General features: G+C 39.0%; 1 protein-coding gene across 3 annotated transcripts in view; it reads right to left on the bottom strand.

Annotated features, from left to right (window-relative positions):
* sorcs2 (sortilin-related VPS10 domain containing receptor 2) overlaps positions 1–26619 on the bottom strand; it is a 671324-nt gene that overhangs the window by 13066 nt on the left and 631639 nt on the right. For all 3 annotated transcript variants that reach the window (XM_088073963.1, XM_088073964.1, XM_088073965.1), the window contains exons 15-22: positions 24414–24534; positions 24164–24297; positions 18738–18857; positions 18072–18243; positions 17798–17984; positions 15199–15332; positions 14334–14457; positions 7897–8009 (exon numbers count right to left, since the gene is read on the bottom strand). In XM_088073963.1, the coding sequence (XP_087930089.1) occupies positions 7897–8009; positions 14334–14457; positions 15199–15332; positions 17798–17984; positions 18072–18243; positions 18738–18857; positions 24164–24297; positions 24414–24534 (1105 nt within the window). The remainder of the gene's footprint in view (positions 1–7896; positions 8010–14333; positions 14458–15198; positions 15333–17797; positions 17985–18071; positions 18244–18737; positions 18858–24163; positions 24298–24413; positions 24535–26619) is intronic.

The raw sequence follows: 26619 nt of genomic DNA, 5'->3' as shown, positions 1-26619 counted from the left end.
ACGCATACACACTCTGATGACGTGGCATCGGGAGCAAATTGGGGTTTAGTATATGATACTTTGACATGAGGACATGAGGAGCCAGGGATCGAACTGCTGACCTTCCGATCAGAGGACGACAACTCAGTTGCCCTGTTTCCACAATGAAAAGCTGTGGATGGTATCAGTTGAACTGTTCCTTATCATTCCCATTTTTCGTCACTCCTCTGTTGGGGTACGTAGCACACTGATACTAAAAGGTAGAGCTTGAAACACTGCAGTCTGTACGCTCAGAGCTGAGCTGTGGCTGCTTTACCTGCTGCAGCAAAGATGCTCTATGTTTGCAGTAACCTAGACTGCACAAAAACTGTATTGCCGCACCTGTTTTTGCTCCAGATTTTTACAGGTTGAAGTTAGATTCATACTTTATTGTCCTCGGAGGAAAATAGTTTTCTCATCTAAGACTTTATGCACACAAATGACTGTCATGACAACCTTTTTAAAAAATTAATGCTACTGAACATTTGTTCTTTTCTAAGATAACCAATCCCCCTGACAGGTATCATGATGAGATTAAACAGCATGCTTACACAGGTGTGCCTTGGGACAGACAGAATAAAAGCATCCCAAAATCTGCAGTATATTATAAATTTTTGGACTTTTTTCGGGTTTTTTAGGATTCAACATGACACAAAGAAATAATTATTTCCATATCAGTTTGCTGTTTGATTTTTAACTCTGCTCCCCTGATTTTAGGAACCTGTTCCTAGGCTCATCTGGAGGCGTGCTCTAGGTGGAATAATATTTGACTTGTGGGTCTGCCCGAGGGATCCAAGGGTCCCCGACCTACAGAGTTTATGGCTGAACTTTTAAAAGACTTGCTGAGACTTGAGGGGAAACACAGGCTTGACAGGGCTCACCGTGCACTGCATGCTAAACCGAAGGAGGGTTAGCCACCACGGCTGATGGTCATCAGGGTAACATGACCCTGCCTGTCCATGCCTGTGCTAATGTGAAATTCACCCTGCTACTTCGCACATCACCATGACAAACAGCCAGATCCATAAGTTTGAGGACCTCTACCTGGCCTTGGAGTTCATCAACAAGCGAGTTAAGAGGAACCTGGATCCAGAGGATGACTAACTTTGGAGTTTACTGGCCCTCATTGAACTGGTTCGTGTTATTGAGGCTAACAGCTAATGACTGCATCCGCAGCATGTAATATCAGCTGTGTGCTGTACTGCTGCTGTCTCTGTTTACAGACTTGGGTACAGTATTGATTTTATGTTGATGATAACTATCTGTGCTTTACTCGGGGCATGTAGGTGCTGATTTTTTTTTTTCATTATTTGTTACTTAAAATGCCATTGCTGTCTCTGAAGAATATAGTATCTTTGAACTTTTTTTTATCTACGTGTGGGACCCACAGTGATGCTAGGCAGATTAATGGTAACCCCCCTATTTTCATTTAATATTATTTTTTTATACATGAAGCTACAGCTTTAATTCTCTACTGTGATGGTTAATGGTAGAAATGAGTGAAGTTCAGACAGGCACAGATGACAGCTAAAAGGGTCCTTTTGGGGGTATGGTGTAGAGGCGCGCATACGTCAGAGTGTGTGGACCGAGGAGGAACTGTGTCACGAGGCGAATGTGTTTTTGTTTTTTGCACCTGTACCTGAGACAGAAGACACATTAAAAAAACTTGTTAAAACTCATGCACGCTTGGAATCTCTTTCTGTCTGAGTGTGCAACATATGGCATCTTTCCGTTTCATAGTTTCTCCTTTTACTTTTTATATGACAGCTCATCTATACATTCCCTGAGGTTGTTTTGTAGTATGATTAAGCTACAGGTAACGGCAGTGTGGGGAGAGGTAGCACGCATCATTGTATGGATGCTTCTGCTAGAAAAGAAGGAAAGGGGGGCGTTTTGTTCCGAATTGGGGGGGTTGTTCTTTCAGTTAGTTCCAAGGGGGATTGGGTTGGTACCTATTCTATACTTTCAGATATATATGTGTTGTACTTACTGTGCTTATATAGGTGGAGTTATTTATTTATTTTTGTACTTTTTTTTCTGTTTCTTACATTCTTGTCACATGTTGAAATTTCTGCCTCCTGATTGCTCAACTTCAGAGATCACTGTCCAGTGTAGGTGGGAATATTAAGTTTGCTAGTTTGAACTGTAAAGGCCTAAACAATCCAATTAAACGTAAAGGTTTTGCATCATCTACTCCACCTTAATGCTCATATAATTTATTTGCAGGAAACTTATTTGAGAGTATAGATAATATAGACAATATTAGACTGAAAAAGGGCTAGGTCGGGTAACTATATTTTTCCTCCTTTTCCAGTAAATCAAGAAGTGTTGTGATTGTTTTACATAAATATATTGTCTTTGTTCATGTTAAAACAATCTCTGATTCTGCTAGTAGATTTGCATCATTTTAAGGCAACCCTTCTGTCTTCTTCTGGTTATTTTTCAACCTTTTGGACTGTTTCTTGTGGATAACTTTGGTTGTGAACATGCATATTGCGTACATTTTGCTAAAGGTGTGTATTTTGGGGTGAATTTTGGTATTTCAGGAAAAGAAAGTCTTTAACATAAAGTAACGAAAAAAGATTAAAATAAAAATCATACTGCAATAACAGTGTATTCAAAAAATATGTTTTAAATGGGAGTAAATGAGATAAAAAAATGCCGTAAGGGACACAGGTGTGACAATTTTATTTACACAATGCATTAAAATCCCTTCAAAATTGTGTTGTTTTTTTTTTGTTTCAACTAGATGGTGCCATTTTCTCATGTACATTTATCTACTGCAGAGAGGCCATGTCAACATTTTTCCATTATTATTATATCATGCACTGCAGGCCAATTCAAGAAATATCTAAAACTAAAATGATTTGAGTGTGTTCTAGGGATGTCATAATGTGGTGTGCATGTGTGTGTTGAGGAATTTGTGTGTGTGTGTGCATGTCTGTTTGTGTGTGTGTGTGTGTGTGTGTGTGTGTAGCCAAAACGCAGCCACTAAAATCTTGGGAAGTGCAATGTAAAATGATGAATGATGGATGAGACTTGCTTGTGAGTGTGTGTGTGTGTATGTATGTGTTGTGTGTGTAAATAATCAGCGTGTTATTGTTTGAAAAGTAAAAGTGTATTTTTGCTTTATTTCTAGAGCAAAGTAAGGTATTAGGCCAGTAAAACGTACACACAAATTCAGGTCTAATCACAAAATCTGGCATTTAAGGGGTTAAAATTCAGAAACATGATAAGTATTGGCTATTTATGGTGAGAACTGGAGTTACTAATACTATTCATAAAACAAAATTGAATGATACATTAATACATAATAATTCTATCGCATTCTTCATTGGGAGTTATTTTTTGCCCTAAGGGACACAGGCTCTAATAACCCCACCCCCCAAAAAATCAATTTTGCATGTATGGGATGAAAAATAATTCACTTTTGGTGTTTTTTGTTTTAAATAAAAATCCAGTTCTAATCACAAAAACTGGCAAGGGGTTAAAATTTAGAAACATAATGATTTTTTTTTATGTATGGTGAGAACGGCAGTTCAAAAAGTATTCATAAAAAGAAAAAAAATTGTAATGATACATTAAAACATAATATTTCTATGGCAGTCTTTATTAGGAATTATTTTTTGCCCTGAGGGACACAGCTGTCGCACTTATTTGAGGGATGCACAAGGGGTAAAGGAGGCTCTTGAAAATGTGTACGCTCCCAACTGGGACAATGAATCCTTTTTTAGACAGTTTTTTTCAATGCTACCAGATTTGTGCATATATAACTTAATTATGGGAGGGGTCTTTAACTGCTAGATAGATCCTTCTTCGTCCACCTCAGCTGCTCAGTCCAAATCAACCAAAGTGACTGAGGCCTTTATGAATGAGTTCAGTGTGGTTGACCCTTGGCATCTCTTTAATCCAGTTAAAAGACAACACTCATTTTTCTCGCATATTCACCTCACCAAAACTCACATAGACTTTTTTAGTGGACAACAAGCTGCTATCATCCATCTCTGACTATAAAGATGCTGTGTCGAACCATGCCTCTGTTTCCATGAATGTTTATTTCCAGAAATGTATTAATCCGAGACCACCATGGCACCTCAACACACATCTGCTGAACAACTTTGTCAACCTTGTCTCTAAGTGGATTGATTTCTTTTTTCAGGTTAACAAAGCTCCAGAGGTAAGAGCTTCTGGGCAACAATCAAGTCTTTTATAAGGGAATAAGATTATTTCTTACAAGGCCTATCAGAAAAAAAGTATGAAAGAGAAATAAGCCAAGCTTTCTCAGCACATAGCTCTTTTAGACTCTTTATATGCAACATCGAAACTGCTTGATTTTTATAAGGAGCGAATGTGTTTGCAAGCCAAATATGATCTTACCATGTCACGATACACCACTAAACTTTTACTCAATTCAAGATCCAAATTTCATAAACAAGGGGATAAGACTAGTAAACTACTGGCTCATCAGTTATGTCGAATATCTGCATCGCAGTTGAGCCCCTGAATTGAGACTGGTTCAGGAGTAACACTGATAAAACTTTTATGGAATTCTATAAGTTGCTGTACTCATCTGATTGCTCTCATGTTTTTACAGATCTGGTCTCCTTCTTCAATAAAATTAATACTCCTACTCTGGAGCAGAACCTGGCCAAGGAACTTGAATGTCCTATCACAGCAATTGAGCTTGAGGCTGCAGTGAAGTCATTGCAAAGTGGTAAAAGCCCTGGCCCAGATGGCTTTCCAGCCAAATTTTATAACACATTTTGGAAGCAGCTGGCCCTATACCTGTTAGAGATGTTTATTGAGTCTTTTAATATAGGCACACTCCCCCCAAGCTCTAAACCAGGCTTGTATTTTGCTGCTTTTAAAAAAGGGTAAAGATCCATTATTATGCGGTTCATATTGTCCCATTAGCCTGCTGAATGTTGATTTCAAATTGCTGTCAAAGGTGCTAGCCAGATGCTCAGAGGCCGCTCTACCTTCAATTATATCCCTAGACCAAACTGGGTTTATTAGGAGGAGGGTATGAGGCTATGGTATTACAAGGTATTTAATGTGGTTTATAATCCTTCCTCAACTGCTCTGCCAGAAGTCTTAATAACTCTGGATGCCGAGAAGTCATTTGACAGGGTAGAGCGGGCTTATTCATTTTTTATTTTGGGGAAATTTGGATTCATGGAAAAATTTGTTTCATGGGTAAAATTATTACATGCATCTCTACAGGCAGCTATTAGGACCAATTCTGAATACTTCCATTTATAGTGCTCTACAAGGCAGGGGTGCCCATTAAGCCCTCTTTTATTTGCCATTATGATGGAGCCTTTGTCCATCACTTTGCGGTCTCATCCTGATATCTGTGGAATAACCAGAAGTGTAGAGCTGAAGGTGGCCCTGTACGCAGATGATCTTCTGCTGCTTTTGTCCAACCTATCTCGTTCCATCCATGCAGCCCTTTCAGTCTTGGATGACTTAAGTAAAATTTCTGGATACAAACTAAATCTTTTGCAAAAGCGAGGGTTTGCTGTTAACAGGGAGGTAAGGGAGTACACACTTAAAAATTTACCATTTAAAATCTCTAGCTCTGGCTTTGTCTATCTTGGAGTGCATGTAGCTGACACAATGGTTGATCTTTATAAGAAAAATCTTCTCCCTTTGCTTACACAAATTAAACATGAATTTGAGCGATGGTCCCTCTTAAATCTGTGGCTGCTAGGATCAGTACTGTCAAAATGAATATTTTCCGCGCTTTTTATATTTATTCCGGTGTGTTCCGATCTTTATTCCTCTTGCATTTTTCTGTAAAAGTAGATAGTCTTATTCTGGATTTTATTTGGAACAAGAAGTCTCCGAGGTATGGCGGCTTGGTGGTGTGGTGGTTAGCAATGACGCCTCACAGCAAGAGGGTCTCTGTTCAAATCCAGGTTGGGGCAAAGTTCAGACCTTGGGGTGAACCTTAGGTTTGCACGTTCTCCCCATGTCTGCGTGGGTTCTCTCAGGTCTCCAGCTTCCTCCCACAGTCCAAAGACATGCGTGTCAGGTTAATTGGTGACTCTAAATTGCCGTAGGTGTGTAGGTGTGTGACTGGTTGTCTGTCTATATGTGTCAGCCCTGCGATAGTCTGGCGTACTGTCCAGAGTTGTAACCCGCCTCTTGCCCAATGACAGCTGGGAGAACTGATAGGCTCCAGCCCCCCCGTGACCCTTACAAGGACAAGTGGTTACAGACAATGAATGAATGAAAGTCTCCTAGGTTGCGCCACCAAGTCTTACAGGCCCAAAGCTTTGGGTGAAATGACACTACCTAATCTCTTGTACTATTATTGGGCAACGAAAATAAGGTTCAATATGAGGATATTGAGGCTCATTTGATAGCCTTGTTGTACTCACCTCTTCATTCTTCTACTTCTAGTTATACCAAAATGTGATAGTGGCCTTCTGCCTCAAAACTTCAATTTAGATGCCATTTCGGCCTGCAAACACACTCTGTCGGTGCTCCACTTGCAGCAAATCATATTTTTCCTTCATCTTTACTGGACAGTACTTTCTCTATATGGGCTAAGCTGGGCATAGGAACCTTAAGAGACTTGCATGTTGATTCTATATTTGCTTCTTTTCAACAATTGGTAAATAAGTTTTCGCTTTCTAAAGGACATTTTTTTCATGTATCTTCAGACTCGACATTCTGTCCTTAGCTCATTCCCAGAATTCCCTGTTTTTCCTAATCCCTTAGATTTTGAGGTGTTTCTGAGCCCCCCCCCTCATTGAGGGGGGCAATTTCTTCTATTTATTTAAATATTTTTAACCTTTGTTCAGGCTCCTCCAATGTACTGAAGACTGTTTGGGAGATAGAATTGGGAGAGATTATTCCTGATGAAGTTTGGGAAGAAATCTCAAAGAGGGTAAGCAGGTCTTCAGTTTGTGCTTGACAAAGTATCATGCAATGTTGGATCCTACATCGAGCTCATTATACTAAAGCTCGGCTTGCAAAAATATATGATACAGTGTCTCCTCTCTGTGAACAGTGCCAAAGAGCCACAGCAAATTACACACACATGTTTTGGAGCTGCCCTTCTCTGAATAGATTCTGTTTTGAAAACTTTGATACGTTGTCCAAGGTAACTGGGAGCGATATTGCTCCTAATGCCCAGATCTGTTTGGTGTGTGGCCTTTTCCACTTATTCTCTCTCTGCTGAAAGGACTTAATAGCATCCACAACTCTGCAGGCCAGGAGGTTAAAACTGTTAAAATGGAAATTCCCAGTGCCATCTACCTATACAAACTGGGTTAAGGAGGTGCTTTATTTTCTTAAAAGAAGTTAGGTTGACTCTGACTGGTAAGGCTGTATCATTTGGAAAGACCCGGAATCCTTATCTGTCTTATGTTTACAGCACAAGATGTCAGATTACTTGCTGAACTAAGCATAACAGTGATGTACTTAAGTGTGTTTTCTTTTTTGTTTGTCTGTTTTGTTTTTTTTTCTATTAACTTATTTATCTATGTAAGTTTGTTATTGTTATTATTTTTACTTACTGTTATTCATTTTTGTTATGTTTGCCATTTTGTCCTTTATTAAATAATTAATTTATTCTTTTTGTCATCTGTTTTCTTTTCACTGGTCTGCAGGAGTAGGTGCCAGGGCAAGGGGGTTGTTTGTATGTTGTTTGTTGAATTTAAACCAACAATTTACAAACAGATTATTGAATGAAAGAGCTGTTGTTATTTCCTATGTGAAAATGCAATAAACACAGTGTTAAAAAAAAAAAGAATTCTGGGATTGTGACATGTCTAATTTCCTCTCCTTGGTCCATTATTGTGACAGTGCATTATGAACACTAACTTAAGGAAAGCATAATTTTCAAACATCATCTTAAAGTCCTACCTTGACGAGTATTTTGGTGACCACCTGTCCAATGTCCTTTCTCCATTCTGGGATGTTTGGATTGAAGCGGTCCAGGTTGGAGCTGAAACTCAGAGGGATGACCTGGACGTTATCTGGAATAGAGCAGGGGAGTAATTATCGATCATCAAAGTGAATATTAGACTGGATCACTGCAGCAGTATAAAATAAGCCACAGATATTGCATATTGACTGCTGAAGATTTAACAGATGTAGGTTGAATGGACAAATTTGCAGTGATGGCTATCATCTTAGAGGGAACTTATGTGGATAGATCAGGACTTGGAGATGTGTATTGTTAGCATTAACAGATGGACACAGTTTCCCAAAACATGTACTGACATTGGGCATACAAGGATGCAGAAGAGTGTGGACAGGAAGCCAAATTAATTTGAGCAGAGGCAGACTGTGCAGTTACACTTAAAATAGATCACTGTATCTGAAGTGGATCCCAGACAGACAAAATTAACCTTCCTCTAGTGTTTCATACAACACTGTATTGATTAAAAGATTCTGACTTTCAAGGCTTCATAACCTCACTCTTGCTCTCCTTCATCCTGACACACCTTCCTGTACTCTTCGGTCTTCCTCCTCCATGCTTACTACACGTCCTGCCCAGAGCTTTCAGCCGTTCTGCCCCTCATGTTTGGAATTCTCTCCCACAAACCATCCTTGAAATCTCTCACTATTTTCAAATCTCACCTCAAAAATCACCTTTTAAAACTTGGGTATTCTCTGTAATTTACTGTTGTTGAACTTTTATGTATTTTTTTTTTTTTCACTTTATGGTAAATGGTAAATGGATTGTACTTGTGAAGCACTTTTCTAGTCTTATTGACCACTCAAAGCCCTTTCACACTACATTGTCACATTCACCCATTCACATACATTCACACACTAACGTACAAGGTGCCACCTGCTACTCAGTAATCATTCACACGCACTTGCACTCCGATGACACGGCATCGGGAGCAATCCGGGGTTCAGTATCTTGTCCAAGGATACTTTGACATGTTGCCCGGAGGAGCTGGTGATTGAACTGCTGCTTTTTGGATTAGAGGACAACTGTCTCTATCTCTGAGCCACAGCCACCACCAATATATATATTGTTTACTTTGTTTAGTGACATTTATGATATGTGATTTTATGGTGTTTAATTAGGGCCCAAGCAACTAGCGGTGCAAGGACACTCTTGGAATGCAAAGAATTATTATTTTTCTGCCAAATTAATAACATTTTTGGAGGCCTAAACATGCTCAAAGACTCATGAAAAGTGGTACGCTCATCTGGCCTGGCGAAAAATTTTGTAAATTGGTGGTTTCAGAAACTGTTGTGGCAAAGTGGCTCCACAGCGCCCCCTACCATGTAGGCCCAAAGCCCAGTTTAACCTACTTTTATGAAATTTGGTACACTTATATGTATCATGGCCAGATGCACAAAATTGATTTTGGGCCTTTTACTTTTGCCATCTTGTCCTACAGGATTAATCCTTAATCCTAACTTTTACAGTTTTCTCATGGCGAGGCGTACAATTTTGATGTCTCGCCATAAAACAGGAAATTGTTGTAACTGTTGTGTGTACTTCTACATGACAACTATTACAATTATTTATAGCGCCCCCTCCTGGCAACATGGAATGTCATGGAAATTACATGCTGTCTTCTTTGATGGACTGCTCCTACAGATTTTATCCGATTGACCTCAAAACTGGTGACAAAACCTTTAAGACCTTAATGATGCCTCCCTCTGAAGTATAGGTTTACCATGAACGCTGTTGCCATGGAGGCCCAGTGGTCTCCAAAGAGACAGTTGTTGTAACTTTACAGTTGTGTAGCTCTTTGTATGTTAAAGCCCTCAAAGAGGCAATTCATTTAAAAGAAAAAAAAAAAAAATAAATGAATGAATAAATAAAATAACTAAATAAATAAATAAATAAATACATAAATAAATAAATAATTCCTTCAGTTTCAAGAGGGTCCTTGCACCATTCAGTGCTCCGGCCCTAATAATTCCTTCGGTTGCAAGAGGGTCCTTGCACCGTTCAGTGCTCGGGCCCTAGTAATTCCTTCAGTTTCAAGAGGGTCCTTGCACCGTTCGGTGCTCGGGCCTTGATAATAATAACGAACGTCATAGGTTTGATAATGGTCCCGCCCTGAACACATTTCTATGACAAAATTACTAGTCATGATAGCACCACCTACTGGCCACAGGAAATAACTTTTTTTTATACTTTTATGAACTTGTCCTACACAATTAATCAGATCCAGTTGAAATTCTGGCTGTATGATCTTAAGACCTTCCCGATTGAAAGCTATCAAAGCTCTGTGCAAAACTTTTACAGTTTTCCCGCATCGGGCGTTGAATTTTGATGTTTCACAAGAAAACAGGACATTGTTGTAACTTTGGTGTACGTTGTCTGATCTGCTTGAAACCTCATTGGTTTTAAAAGAGTCCCTCCCTGAACACGTGTATGACAATATTCTGTAGTCGTAATAGCCCCACCTACTGGCATCAGGAAGTAAGGCTTGAGGTACAATTATCATTGGATTTACATGATATTTACATGGTTTGGTCTACAATGTCATCTTTGTGTACCAAGATGACATGGAATTTGTGTCCCCTCTGCTTCCACCTAACGGCTGCTGATAGTACTGCACCATGTGAAATAGTTCACTCTAGGGTCCAAACTCTCTGCATACATTATCCAGCTTTCACAAAAATTAATGATCACTTTAGCTGAAGTCCTACCAGTGCCCCAACAAATGTGGGTACAAGGGCCCTTTCATCGCTGCTTGCAGCTTTAATTAGGGCCTGCGCACCGAACAGTGCAAGGACCCTCTTGAAACAGAAGGAATTCTTATTATTATTAGGGCCCGAGCACCGAACGGTGCGAGGACCCTCTTGAAACTGAAGGAATTATTAGGGCCCAAGCAACAAATGGTGCAAGGACCCTCTTGCAACTGAAGGAATTATTAGGGCTTGTGCACTGAATGGTGCGAGGACCCTCTTCAAACTGAAGGAATTATTATAATTATTAACATTATTTTTTTTTCTCTCAAATTAATTGCCTCTTTGAGGGCTTTAACATACAAAGAGCTACAAAACTTCGGAGGCATGTGTAACAGCCCAAGACTTACAAAAAAAGTCACTTGGACCCATACCCTAAACCCAAAAGGAAGTCGGCCATTTTGAATTGAATGTGTAATTTTGGTGCATTTTTGGCCATTTTCAGGGGTCGCAATTTTTCGATCTACAGATTTCATCCGATTGACATCAAAATTAAAACATCCTCTGAGAAGGCCTGGGACATCAAAGTTATTACATTTGTGAGTTTTCATTACACCGTGTAGCCGTTATTGGGCCAAACATTTCCATGTCTTGCCATTAACCAGGAAGTAGTTTATAACTTTGAGAGACATGGTCCAATCTGCATCAAACTTCACAGTCTTGCCCTGAACACATCTACATGACAACCGTTACAATTACTTATAGCTCCCCCTACTGGCAACATGAAATGTCATGGAAAATTACACGCTCTCTTCTTTGATGGAATGCTCCTACAGATTGTATACGATTGACTTCAAATCTGGCGACAAAACCTTTAAGAACTTAATGATGCCTCCCTCTAAAGGTTTTCCATGAACGCCGTCACCATGAGGCCCAGTGGTTTCCGCCAAACAGGAAGTTGTTGTAACTTCACTTTGCATTAACCAGTTGGCCCCAAATTTCACATTTGTGATCACGCTGTAGCCCTGAACGCATTAACTTGTCATTGGAATATGATACTCGAGGCGCAACCTACTACAGGAAGTATGGCTCTCACACAATTATCCCTTCATTGACATTCAATTTACATGGTTTGGTGCACAAATGATGTTGACCAATATGATGTAGATTTTGTCTGGCCTCCAGGAAGAACTACACCATGTGAAATGTCTCAAACGAAGGTCCAAACTCTCCAGTCGGAGTCCCGCCAGTAGCCTCGACTTGCGTGTGGGTTAATTGCTGTTGTTTTTTGTTAGGTGACCTTGAGTGTCCTGAAAGGCACCCATAAATAAAATGTATTGTTATTATTATTATTTAAACAGTTGCTTCTTAAAAAAAACCCAAGTCCATCTGAAAAAACACAACAGTAGTAGATCAGGTCATATTATGTTCTAAGGCAACAGTGGAAAAAAGTCAGGCAGCAGATTTGACTCAGTCATGTCTGAATGAGTCAAAGACCAAGGATAGCTGGTAAAGCTGTCTTTTGTCAAACTTAGAAACTGACTTTGACAAATAAAGACCTTTCTTTAAAGTCCTCTTAAATACTTTTCAGAGCTCCTGCTGAATCCTTCCTTACTTCAGGGATTCATATGGACCTTGGCCCAGCACCTCTATCTTGAATACGTCACTGACTCGCCACACATGACATTAAAGCACACCCTTGTGTAATATTGCTTCATACATAAAGAGGTTAATTTTACACCAACTATCGTCCACAAAGACTCAAGGGGGAGGTTTTTGTGGTCATTTCCAAAAACATATGGTAAAGAAAGCAGCCAAGAAGCATACTACAAAGAAGTTATAGTTATATAAATCCCTTGGAGGACTCAAATTACCAAATCCTAAGTATTTCTGGGCTGCACAAATAAAACCTTTAACAGCATGGATTCTGGATTCTTCAAGTTTTTGTTGACTCAACACTGAAAAAGTTTGTGTGACACTTGGAACCCGAATGAGTGAATGCAACAGAGACACATTATAAAGAGTATTTCAGCACTCATACCAGATTCATAAAGGATTTTGTACCGTGACATAAAAGCAGAGTTTTTGAAAACAGTCAGAACATGGACTTACTATTTTACAACAACTATGTGGATTAACATTTCTTAACAGACTTTTATAATTAAAGTACTTTTTAACAAAACACACAGAATGGGAAGTCTTGGAGCTCACTCCAACTGGTGATTTCTTAATGAGGTTATAAAGAATAGTGACAAGAAAGTTATTTCATGTCAACTTTAATGGTAGCAAGTCTGGATAGAGATGTTAAATATTTTGTGTGTTTTTTATCATGAAAAAAGGACAAAACAATGAAACTTTATTTGTAATTCTAGCAACCTGTGTGGCCAGTGGATTACTTGAACCTTGATAAGAACATTCATGATTGTAAATTAAATTTAAATTAGATTTAAAATCTGTATAATGTACCATCATATCTGAAGAATTCCAGAAATCAACTGACAAAAAAACTCCACAAAAACAACATAAAAAGTGAAAAAATAAACAATAGCAAAAACAAACAAAAAAGAAAAAACAACTCAAAACAAAAAACACTTTCCATGGGCTACTGTTCATTGCAAAGGCAACAGCAGGGTGGGGCTTGGTTGGGCTACAGCCCTACTAGAAATTGTCTCAGCCACACCTTAGCCCTGCCATAGAACAACCAAGAAAAGTACCACATCAACTCCATTAATTTTCATCTGTTTGCCTGTACACTCTACTTTCCCACTGACAAGGTCCAACAGCGCCTCCACATCCTCACAGCGTAATTGTAGTGATGGTGACAGCTTCGCACATTCAATTGATCAGAGTTCAGGAGTAGAATTGCCCTTCATTCATTAAATTTCCTGGTTGGTCATCAATGTAAGATTATTAATGACTTGTGATCAGTGGGAAAGCTTGTACATGATGCGTCACTGACATCACTTGCATGTGGCTGCGCGTTAACTAGCTAACATTTACCGCTTACTGCCGTCAAAACTAGGTAGTGGCTAACTGAAATTAATTTGGAAAACTGAAATGTCAAAATGGACCGTCTCATTTTAAAACACCCCCGGACAGAAAATTTGCTGGGCATGTTGAATAATTTTTTTTTATCAACAACTGAGGAGGAACAGCACAGGGAGAAGCTTCCTCCACCTGCCAGAGCGAGTTTAAATATATATATTAAATATATATATATCTATATATCTATCTATCTATCTATCTATCTATATATATATATATATATATATATAATTTTTTTTTTTTTTTATTTATAAATATCTCTCTCTCTCTCATTTTGTGTGTGTGTGACACATGATTTAAAATGTGCCAGGTTTAGGGACCGGTGTGTGCCTAATTGCCTGCAGAGTAGACTGTCTGCGACTGTTGCGCTTGGAGTTGCATGTGAAAAAGGAGTCAGTGAAATCATCTCATAGTAATCATCTCAATTCGTGTATTATTTCAGTTTGTTGAGAGGGTGGTATTACTTTTCATGCAATTATATTGAAGTGTTGACATTGATTTGAGCCCCACCAGTGTATGGATTATCCCCACATTTATTTAGCCAAAAAATAAAAACTGTCTGCCGCTGCCACAAGTTCATTCCAATATTTAGTATATATTTGCTGCTGCATCAGCCTAAGTGAGGCTCTTGTAAGTGTCAGCGTTACCGTAGACTTGAACTGTCCTGGTATCCTGCACCATTGATCGGCCATTGGAAGCCTGGACAGTGACTGAAACCTCGCCCGTCTCTGGGAAACGAGTCAGCAGGCTATTCTGCAGAGTCAGTGTAGGCTACAGGAGAGAGTCACAACAGGTTGGCTGTTAGATCAGCTGTATGTACAGGGTGTGTTGCAATGTCTGGGATCATAAAATGGTTATCTTGATGACATGATGAAGTTCATCTCGCTGTGAAAGAAGTCTCTCCTACAAGCCATGAACCTACAGAGCATCATCATCTTTATCTGCAGCTCCCCCTAGCTTTACAGAGTTTAAATGACTTTCGGCTCATCGTTAGCTGTCTAGCTACAAATTTATTGTTTTGGTTCACTCTCAGCTGTCTTTTCAGCTGTTTCTAGAGAAAGATATAAAACCCTACTGAACACCACCTGCTCAGCAGCAAACAGCACATGGACAGAGTTAGCATCTAGCTGCTGAAACTAGTGGAACATTTGACAGTTTAACTTACGAGTATTTTCCTCAGGAGTTGGTTATGACTAAAAGCAAAGCCAGAGGAGAGAGGATAATGGACTTCTATTCATCATATGGACACAAACATGACTCCAAATGAATGATAATGCTCTCATTATCTACTGATTTATACATAGTAATTCTTGTTTTGCTAACATGTAAACTAAAACAACTTTATAGGGTGATAATATGTAAAAGTTGTGTTTTTAGCTTGTTTTGCTGCCCCCAAGTGGCTAAAAAGTAAACCAATGTTGCTTTATTATTGAATACATTCATAAAAAGAAGTGAATAAGTGAATAGAATTTGATCAGTGCCATAGAATGAAGTTTGCAGTGTGTCCTTTACCCGCAGGTTGTCTCCTATCCACCAGTAGAAGACAGACAAGTTGGCCTCAGTGGGAAGAACGATGGCTGTCAGATTGACCTCATGGTTTCTCTCTGTGATGGGAACCACTTCCAGGTGCACTTCCTGTAGAGGGGCTGTTAGAGAAAAAAACCCAAACAAGTCAAGTTCCAAATAAAGAAAAATATTGTAATGATGGATTTCTTTTCTAAGTACACTTGAAAATCATGAGCAAATGCATTAAAAAAAAGGATACTAATAATATATATACTTTTTTCTTTTTCTGTCCATTCAGATGGATGAAGAATTTTAACACAGAAATGGCATTAAAGTGAAAAGAGCAGACAGAAAAGCTTGCTGGTCATAATTTATTTTAGTTATTTTTGGCATACTGCATCTGACATACTATGTATTGCGACATACCAAAGCTTCTGGTTTACTATAGTGTGCATGGGTACAGACTGAAGCATGCCGTATGTTTCCTCTTTTACTCACGGTCGACCATGCTTGTTAAAACGGGGGCATGGCTTTACTGCAGTCCACTTTAGATGAGGTGGAACACTGTGATTGGCTTGTAGACGCTCAATCAAATAAGTCAGTGCATTTGGGTTGACTCAAATGACAGTAATCCTAGATCTAGACATTCTAGAAAAGTTTTAATATTGGAATAGATGGGGTATCTATCAAACCCACATAAAGAAAGCAGCTCTGAGTTTTAAAGCTGCAAAGAAATAGAGCTGACTTCTTAAAGGATAAGAAAAATTCCTGTGACTGAAACACCACAGATTTCCCATTTGCTAAAATCAGTGCCAGATATGGTAGGACAAAAATGTTCTCATGGTGTGAGATTCAAACCTGTCTCCTAAACAGCAATAGTGAGGGTTAAGACAGCTGAACATATCAAAGATGACTGAATCAACAGCAACAAGACTTTTCCATCATCTTTATATCTTCCAGGTGTCAAACAACATTTTGGTCAAAGGAGTAAGCAGGTTAGTGACATCCTGTGGGATATCTGGGTGCTAAAAACTACAGCTGGAGACAAGTACTGCGTTCCAAAAGTTGTCCAATATGCCCTCGCTCACTTCCCCTTGGCACTTGCCCTCAGGGGAATCCCCGCTGCCATCTTAAGGGCCACTCCAATAGTCTGAAAAACTGAAGTGGACTTGGTGTGATAGACCCTTGGAGGGCTGAGGAAGTGAGTGAACATTGATGGTCAAAGGTCTATATCACCCACAATGCATTGCAACTAGGCATGTGATATGATGCTTACTCATAAAAATCCACTTGTCTATTATATAATTAGTATAATTTATTGCAGTTGGGCTAATATGTATGAAAATTTGTTCTGTTCAGCTTGTGTGATTTCTGTATTTCCAACATTATTTGGAAATGCTGTTTTGCAAGATATCATAAACCCATTAACAATAACAGTAGCTAATAGTGCTAATCCTGCAACTGGTGGTCGATCCGTGATAGTCAGGCTGAAAGTGAACAAGGGCAGGTGTATTTCATTTCAGCGCCCCGCCAACTTTCCCTCCACTTTCCAATGGGCCTCCGTGTGATGTCAGCTGTTACTGACACAAAGTGGAAAAGTATGCGTGTGGTCTGACAAGTCCACATTTCAGATTTTTGTTGGAAAATCATGTACACCTTGTCCTCTGGGCTAAAGAGGAAAATGACCATCCAGACTGTTTACCAGCTCAAAGTTCAGAGCATCTTTGATGGTTTGCAGATGTGTTAGTGCCCATGGCATCATGGGTAATTTGCACATGTGTGAAGGTACCATGAATGCTGAAAGATACCATCAGGTTTTGGAGCAACATATGCTTCCATCCAGACAATGTTTTTTCCAGGGATGTCCCTGCTTATTCTAGCAAGAAAATACCAGGCCACATTGCCTGACTCCATAATAAAGAGTGCAGTTTCTAGACTGGCAGCAGTAGACCAGCAACTCATTTGTTCTGCAAAGTCAAATGACTTAAGTCAAGAGCCTGGGGGCTTTGAAATAACAGCTTCAGTAACAATAGCAAAGGGCTGTCTAACAGCGAGATAAAGTGGAGGAAATATTCTAAATCTAGTGGTACACTGTTACCTATGTTTTTAGGGCTGTTTTTTTATATGCCGCCGAAAACTAACCAATTTAACATTTAATCTGCAGTTTCATTTTAAGTATTTGACAAGAGGGTTTCTAAACCTGAAAGCAGAGGGGCAGCAACAGGGTAAGCAAGGTAAGCAATTGCCTAGGGCCCTGGACTGGAAGGGGGCCCCCAGAGACGGCTGACATTGGTCCATATCATGACAATATGATGGAGAGGGGGTTGCAGGGCCTCAAAGTTGCCTCTTGCCTAGGGCCCCCAGAGTGACTAGAAACGCCCCTGCCTGAAAGTTATTGTAAACAAACACTAATTTCTTCTCAGTTCAGAATGAAGGTGTTATTGAAACATCAGCAACAATCCCTAAGTGAGGTCCAGGCAGATAACAGAGGGCTGGGCAGTGAGATAACTGTTCTTCTACTGCCAACATTTGTTGAAAATATGAAAACAACATGTGCACAGTTGTCTAATAACCACATGAAGACACTGAGAGTCTGTAAGCTGACCTGTGACCTGGATGTACATGGTGGCCTCGTCGTGCCCTGCCATGTTCTCAGCCTTTACAGTGACCTTGTAAATGCCTGGATCTTTGTAGCGATGCTGGATGGGCTCATCTGTCACCGTCAGGTTCTGGTAGATGGCCCGCACCCCGTCACCAAGGTCCACCTGATACTTGGTGGTGCTGGTGTCACCCTGGCAGGAAAGAACCAGAACTTTCAGATTTTAAAGTGAATATGGAGGAGGAAAAGGGAAGAACTGCTAAGGAAGCAACCATCCTACCTGTTCCTGGTGGACAACGAATGTGATGTCATCACCAGGCGCCACGGCCAACATCTGACCCTTGATGCCCACCTGTAGTCCTTTAGGGGGCAGCAGAGGGCACTTGTGCTGTTTGGCGCTCTGCTGCTTGTTCAGCCCCCCTTCACACAAGTTCGAGATCATCTTCCTATAGCTTAGACACATCAGAGCCCAGGGCATTTTGAGAGGATGGAGGAGGGAAGACAGACGCATGTTGCTCTTTAAGTGTGAGATGAAAAGATAAATATTAATCTCATGATTGTCTTAGTAAAAAGACTGGAAGCAGGGACAAACAGCTGGTCTGATTCTGTCTACTGAAGGTCAACAATTACAGTTAGCAACAATTTCAAAACTCACGTAACATATTATATCTAACTTATTAAATCTTTTCACAAACAGAAATGTTAAACGCAATTTGTGGGTTTAGAGGAATTGCCCAAATTTTACTGTTCTCTGCTTTAAGTCTTTATGCTAAACTAGGCTAAGCACATACTCTGTAATTAGCTCATACACATAAAATTAACACCTACATGATGAATATCAATCTTGCCATCTCACTGGTGTTTGTTTCCCAAAAACAATTTAACTCGGTGTGTGTGTGTGTGTGTGTGTGTGTGTGTGTGTGTATGTGTGTGTACATGCGCAGACCCAGTGCTGGACTCGTAGGTCTGTCCTAGAAGGCAGTCTCTCAGTGGTGAATCTGGATCATGCCAGAAGTCAGCAAAGCAGCGATTGTCTTCCATGGTCGACCGTTCAAAACCATAGTCACTAAACACACAAAGATATGACTGCATAAACACTGACCTGCAAACTTAACACCATAACACTCAATATACATGCAAAATCAAATATGTTTTTTATGTAAACATTAATGTGAGCATAAAACATATGCTTGCATATGTAATGTATTATACATTTTATAAATATAATTAAATTTTCAAGACATAATACTCTACAAAATGAAAAATTAGTGGAAGCACTTGAGGCAATAGACATCAATAGCACATGTCCACAAGAGCATTTCTAGGCATGTGGGGTAGCGCTGCTTCTCAGTATTGCTTTCACTTGGACTTTCGAATGGACTAGCATAGCAGATCATCTAGAGACTTCTTACAACAATAACTCTGAAAATGTGAGGCACAAAATAAGCTAAGCAATGACTGAATCAAAACAACAAAAAACAACGCAGTACCAGAATGCATTGCACTGCCGAATTTAGTAACAAAAACCATCAAGTTTTTCCTCAGTAGATGGAAAGCAAACCCACATCATCAATAAATCTTATAGAACAAAATGTTCTTTAAAAAAGGATTGTTGAATAAGTACCCTTTTTCCCACAGAACCATTATTACCTTTGCATAGTTAGAAGCAAAGGGAGACCATTAAATCTAAATAATAGTCCTCGTTAAACATGTGAACTCAAGATAAATTCCGTAAGAATCATCAACTGGTAATTTCTCTTGGCAATTCTAAAAAATTTGCATGGCCTCATGTGAGATATTAGTATATAAAATGTTCACAACAACTGTTACCAAAAATAAATCCTTAGGAATATTGTTTTTTTTTTAGTTCTGACAGTCATTTTTCAGACATCAATGATATCCTTCAAGAGGTGGTAAAGTTCTTACAATATCTTTATCTGAACCACTGAGTAAGTTTGATGATCACAGCATTAAAGTTATAGGCTGCAATCAAAGTTCTTCCTTGTGGATTTACAAGGCTCTTGTGAATCTCAGAATGCAGGGGGGACAGGATGCTCCACTTTGAAAAATTCAAACTGAGCCTTTGATATCAACTTCAAATCTAAGGCTGTATTTAAGATTCTGTCTCGGTGGTGAACCGCTCTCTGGGGTTGTTAGATAATAACTTATATAAAGCATCATTATTTTATTGTCTCTCAGCCTCTGCAATATAATAAGTAGTATTTAATACCCCTATGGCACCCCTGTATCTCTGTCTTCTATCCATCTTTTCTTAACTCTTTTGTTCTTTAAGAGATTTACTGATGATGTGGGTTTGTGTTTTACATCTGAGGAAGAGCTCCATGGTTCCTTGTGACTACATTAATCATACTTACCCCACACTGAAAACAAAAAACAAAAACTACTTTTTGGATTTGTTGATATCTTTGAATGTGAGAGGAGATCTCTATATTTGGAAAAGATACTGACAGAAATGTAACCTTACATGCCCAAAGTAAGGCATTTCCTAAGGAAATGCTAGCCAACCCAGTTTCAGATCAGAGTTTATTAGCTGTATGTCTACAAAATCTATATGCTGAAGTGTCCATGTGGCTTTATACATGTCGGCCAAATGTGAAGCTGAAACTGCAAACATAAAGCAACTAACATGGATTATTATATCTACAGGACAATGCAAGGAAAGAAATCACAGTTCTGCTGCTCCCCTTAAACTCAGCGGTATGGACAGAGTCCCTCCTAACCGCAGAGGGTGGTGATATCATGAATCAGTCAGTGAAAAGATAAGCATATTGGATATATACTTGCAAGTCCTTGGAGCCACATAGGCTGAATGAGGCATTAGACTTGAGTCTGTTTTTGTAACTTGTTGTATGACTAACCTGTATTGTTTGTGTGTCTCCAGGTGACCTCATATGTTGGTAAAGTTGAGACACCAAACCCTCTCCTGGCACGACAGCTTTCCCTCCCTTCCATTATTAAGAGAGCTATATTTTATATCTACTTTGTAAATAACTGACCTCCTCCTACTGGGATGTTTTATGTTTTTTATATTTAATTTTTTTGTTTGTTTTTTAAAAAAAATATTTTCTACATAGAGGATTCAAACACATCTTTTCTGAGACATTTCTATGACTTTGAGGCAAATTTTAAAAACCATACATTCTCTGAAATGACCATCAATACTCCATATCTTTTTATCTTTTTTTATAAACTATATATACTACTTTAAATAAATAATGAATTCAGAAAGGGATAAGAACAGAATATTTAAATATAACTTAGGGACTAATTAATTTTCAAATATACAACACTCCTTCAACATATGTGTTCTTTTACAGGTACAAAATCCCATGACTTTTCCAAAACTTTTTATGGTGTATACTTACCCAAAACCTTTCCAGGTCTGGAAATTGACATTTGAAAATTCCAGGATTTTTCTAGGTTTTTCATGACCATAAAAACCCTGTATATGTATTTTTTCCTGCACTTTCTACCAGTGTTGATATGAGTATATTCATGAATTTTGTACTCAGTAATTATGGTATCCCTGTGGAAGTGTTTGTTGTTGTATTTTTACATTAACTGTATTTCCTCTCCTCATGAAATGTAATATTGACATTGAAATTAATTTTGCAAGGTAGAATTATATTGCATGACTTTTACCATTTTCCCCCCATTACAGGGTTTTTTTGGGGGGAGTTTTTCCTTAGTCGATGTAAGAATCTAAGGACAGAAGGATGTCATATGCTGCAAAGCCCTCTGAGGCAAATTGTGTGTGATTGGGTGTTGTAAAAAAAACTGAATTGAATTGAGTAGTGTTTAGGTTTTGTAGTGTCTCCTGTTTCATCCTCTGCTATTCAGCACGTAATTATTTTAAGTGGCCGATGCAATAAAGCCCACAGCAAATCTGATGAAGTGATGTGTAAGACACCTAGTTCACTCTTTCTTTTTTTTTATTTTATGCTGATAATAAAATGGAGTCAACCTGAGCATCATGGTGTGTGCTGGACCTTAATTTTACTTGATTCATGTGGGTGATCCTGCACCGGCTGGCACCTCAGAGAGAGGCAGGGCTGTGCACTGGGTTGAACGAAGTTTCATATTTGTTATCTTTGTGAGAGATTTTTAGGCAAGTTTGATCTCTGTGATAGGAGCAGCTATACATCCTGTGTATAAGGTTTGATGGTGTGGTGATTGTCCTTTTGACATGGTTCCACCTGGTGGTGTTTATCACTCTTTGGTTATCTGTTTGCCCTAAAGGGGTGCTATTTTTTCTATCAGTTCGTTGTTTTATTGTTTTATTGTTCATGTGTAATGTTCATTAAGATCTTGTTCCTTGTGGTGGTAGTGGAAGGTGACCGGGTATATAAGTCAGAGCTCATGTACTAAAAGTTTTTGATTCATCCCCCCGTGGTTGTATTTTCTTCAGAGAACTAAAAATTCTCCTATTTTTGGAAGAAATTTCTCTCACATTTCTTGATGACGAGGAGGGGATGGACGTGGGCCTAGACTGAAGGTAACTGCCGACCAGGGAAAGTTCCGCTCTGACAAACAGAGGACAGGATCCCGCCTGATGTCAGGAACTTGTGGTGGACAGCTGAGGCTCCATCTACTTTAATAAGTGAATACGGTGTTATGAATCAATCCTTTGTTGATGTTTGGAAACGTAGATAAACAGGGCACATAAATCCTTTGTGGTCTTGACTGTATTCTCACGGAATTCTTTTGTGGTAGTGAATGTTGTGTAACGCATAAATCCTTTGTGGTTGTTTATATTAGATATATTCACGTAATTCTTGAGTAGTAGTGAATATCACAAAAAGACAAAAAAAAGTGCCAGTCGCCCATATAATTCCTGTGTGGTTTGGGGACCAAAAAATTTAAAAAAAAAATAGAAATGGAACTAACATTTAAGAAATTCTACAGCACACTCAGCGTAGGGTGTCCCACTGAATAAAATTAGCGTATGAGTGGAAATATACAAAGATAAAAGAATAAGATTTGTGGAGATTCATTCAGTGTCTCATATACCGAGTGTATATTAATGAGGTGAATTGCTCGGAGCGAAAGTGTCATACAAACTACCTGGCTGAATTGAGTCACCCAAAGTTATTGTGTGTGTGATCAGGTCCAACCATAACCCTTATGGGATGATCAGAGTGTGTGTGAACTGTGTGTGAAAGATAAGCTCATTGAAAGTCAAAGCACATCTGTTCCAGTGAGTCAGTACACAAGAAAATATGGAAAAAAACAGGGAAATTAGAGAAATTATCTGACCCTCTCACAGGCCCTGCTAAAATAATGGCAGCAAAATGGGGACAAAGTGTGGCTGAAAAAGTTCCAATTTGGCACCATTTAACCCAGGGAGAGTTTCCTTAAGAGGCACACTAACCACAGATGGTTTAAGAAGGTGTAGAGTCATGATAGAAAATAAGGCAAAGGATAAGAAAGTAGGGAAGACAAAGATGGGTTGGCAAGTTTTTGAAAAGTGGGAATTAGAAGCAAAACTAAAAGAAGCCAAATCAGTAGCAGGTTTAATGGTAATGTATCTTAAAACCTGTCGCATCGGGAACCACCATGTGGCAGTGCATTTTGTTGATGACCTCTTGGTGTGCTCCCCTACACAAAGGGAAATTGACACAGTGTCATTGCCTTGTTTTCTGGCAGAAAATAGTCATAAAGTCTCAAAAGATCAGTGGCAACTTGTATCATAATCAGTCGGTTACCTTGGTCACATAATCACGTCAGAAGGTCAAAAGTTAGGTCTGGACCGCATCCAGGCAATTCTGGATGTTCCAAAACCAAAAGCTAAAAAACAAATTATGTATTGCTTGGGTTTAGCAGGCTATTTCTGTCCATGGATTCAAAATTTTGCGGAGATCTCCCAACCCCTGTAAGACATCACACATGGGGGACTACATTTGACCATGACTGACTAATAGGATAGGATATTATTCAAAATGCCTTATAACCACAGAGAGAGTGATGGTACCATGTTTAAGACTGTAGCAGCTACTACTGAAGCTGTTTTGGCCACAGCTGATATTGTTGCTATGTGTCCATTAACTGTGCATGTACAGCATGCTGTCCATTCCCTAATCCTTCAGGCAAAAAATGCTCATTTAACTCCAGCAAGACTTTTGCACTGGCAAAATATCCCACTAACCATGGGGCATGTCCAAACTTTCTGAAATTTTTATCTGATATGATTAAATGCAGATTTTTTTATGTCTGTATGTATGATTATGTCCTCCTTTATTTAGTTATAGTCTATATACCATTTATTATGCTGTATTGTACTACTTTTTTTCAGAAAGAATAATGCAGGAGATGTTATCTAAAGTCTGTTAAGTGTGTTCTTCATGTGCTCACCAGTTAAAGTCTCTCTCTGTGCACTGGCAGGGTTTGGTGGTCAGAGCTGATGTGTAGTTTTTTCCTTTGATGCAGAATGCCGTTTCCTTCCTTTTCCTGAAACTGCGCTCCTGGCCCATAATGCACTTCTCTCCCTGAGTTTGACCATGGAGAAATGAGAATTTAGTTTCAGATGAGCACACATGCACTGTAATATGTGTGTCTATACTGTAATTGTGTGTGTGTGTGTGTGTGTGTGTGTGTGTTTTACCTGCAAGTCAGTAAGCTGCCAGGACTGGTAATCAGATTCAATGCACCGACGGGGGAAAGACTGCCTGAAGTCCACCTTGACCAGCTCCCAGTCTGACCTGTAGCTGATGTGACCAAACACACTGCCAACAGAACACACACACATGATACAAAATTAACATATTAAACTTCTCCACATGTGGACATGTAGCTGTATGCACATTACAAATGTCAAATCTTATCACATTATGTTCAGACAGTTTCTAATCATGTTTTGTTGATAGAATCAGACTGGTCTGATAAGACAGCATGACTGATCTAGACACCAATTTAGAGTTTCAGTATCCAGATTCTGAATCTTTTATTAAATCTGTGAAATCACATTTTTAACAGGAAACAGAAAATATTCATCTCAATATATTTGTGCATTTACTTGTTCCTCACTGACCACAGGCGCTCCATTTTCTCATCCTCACTTGTTAACAAGACTTCAAGACAGCTGAACTCACTTGGGGCAAAAACTAAATCTCAACCAGGAGCAAAAAATTCAACCGTTTTCCAGATTTGGAGGCACTGGCTTCCAAGATTAAATATGATGCCTCCCTTTCTACAATTCTAGACGTTAAAGCATTTTTAGGCCTAAAATATCAAAAACTAAATTGAGACAATTTGACTAAGGATAGGCTAGTACCTCGTAAAGCAAAAGGCTATCTGCACTTGAAGAATTCACTCTTTTCAGTCAAATCAGCCACTGATGTAGATGCATGTTCATTTCTGTAGTACTGATGCCCAGAGCAGCAAAAAAAGACTAAAAGACTCAGTCATCAGAATTATAGATGCCTCTATAAGAACCAAATTTGTGATTTAACTGACCAGAAAGTATGTGTTATTCAAAATGTGTGCACTGGGTGTCACTGTGGTAGTGTCAGGGGCACAACAATATAGGTAGAAAGGTCACTGTTCCCTTCAAGTGTTTGACCAGCGGAAGATGTTTTGGTCAGACTGAAGTTGTGTGTTAGGTTTTTGATGAAAACAAAGAAATGGAACATTTATACACCCCTGTGCATGATGTTATGAATGAGTATTAATAAATGATTGTTCTGCAACTGCAGCGTGCGAATGTTTTTCTGGATACACACATAAAGAATGGGACACGTATCACTGAACCAAAGCAAGCGCGTCTACCAGGTAGGATTGGGTTAAATAGCTCAGGAATCCCTACTGCCTCATTGGCCGGTGGATCATAAGTCTTTGATATTCTGTCAGGTTTCTGTTCACGCGTTTGGGTCAACTTCCTGTTTTATTTTGACATGTGTTCTCATTGTGTTTAGTGCTACTTTTACTTCCTGAGTTTTCCTGCCTTTTTTGATTGCTTCATGTGTTTCACCTGTGTTTTGTTTCACTCACCTGTTTACAGTTAGTAATCAGCCCTTGTGTATTTAAAGCTCGGTGTTTCCTCCATTCAGTTGCCAGATTATCTTCAGTCACTTCAGTGTGTTCATGCTTTCCAGCCTTTCATTGTGTTTGCTTACCTGGTTCTTTGACCCTGTTTTTGGACTTTGCTACTTTTTGTGATTTCCCTGAATGGAGTTTTCTGCCTTCGCTGACTGCCTAGAAGTGTATGACCCCTGCTTTTTTCAGTAAAGATTTGTATGAGATAAACTGTGATTGGTGTTTGGTGCTTTTTTTCTGCATCTGAGTCCCGGTTTCGTACTAAAATGTTACAACGTCAACATTGCCATCAACAGGAGAGCTGCAGTTTTTTATGGGTTATAAAAGACTGTTTATATTTCTCAACTGATAACAATATATAATTCTTATATTCATTGGTCTGTCTCCATTTAAAAAATAATTTTGATAGATTTTAATTGCTGCATGACACTCAATAGAAGTGTTTTTGTTGTGCATGAACTGAATTAGGTGGTGTAAAAACTCAAAAAATGGATTCAGCTTAATTTCCTTGGCTAAATACTTGTGGAGACATCACTATAAGCCTACAATACAGTTTAATGTGGAAGATGACAACTTATCAACTCTCAAGCATGCAGGCTACCTAACATTGCTTGCTTATTAACTTCTTGATCATAATTAAATCTATCAAATTGGACCACTGCTCCTTTTAAAAAGGCCATCACAAGAAAGCAGTCTGTTATATTGCCTATGTGTATATAGATTTGTTGCAGTTGCATGCCTTTGTTGCAGGCATGCAAAAATGTAATGATCGCTAA

Source organism: Plectropomus leopardus, chromosome 23, assembly GCF_026936395.1.
Source record: "Plectropomus leopardus strain MGB_pleo_1.0 chromosome 23, ASM2693639v1, whole genome shotgun sequence".
Taxonomy (NCBI): Eukaryota; Metazoa; Chordata; class Actinopteri; order Perciformes; family Serranidae; genus Plectropomus; species Plectropomus leopardus.
Note: the sequence above shows the minus strand (reverse complement) of the source record. Positions and strands in the feature narration are given on the sequence as shown.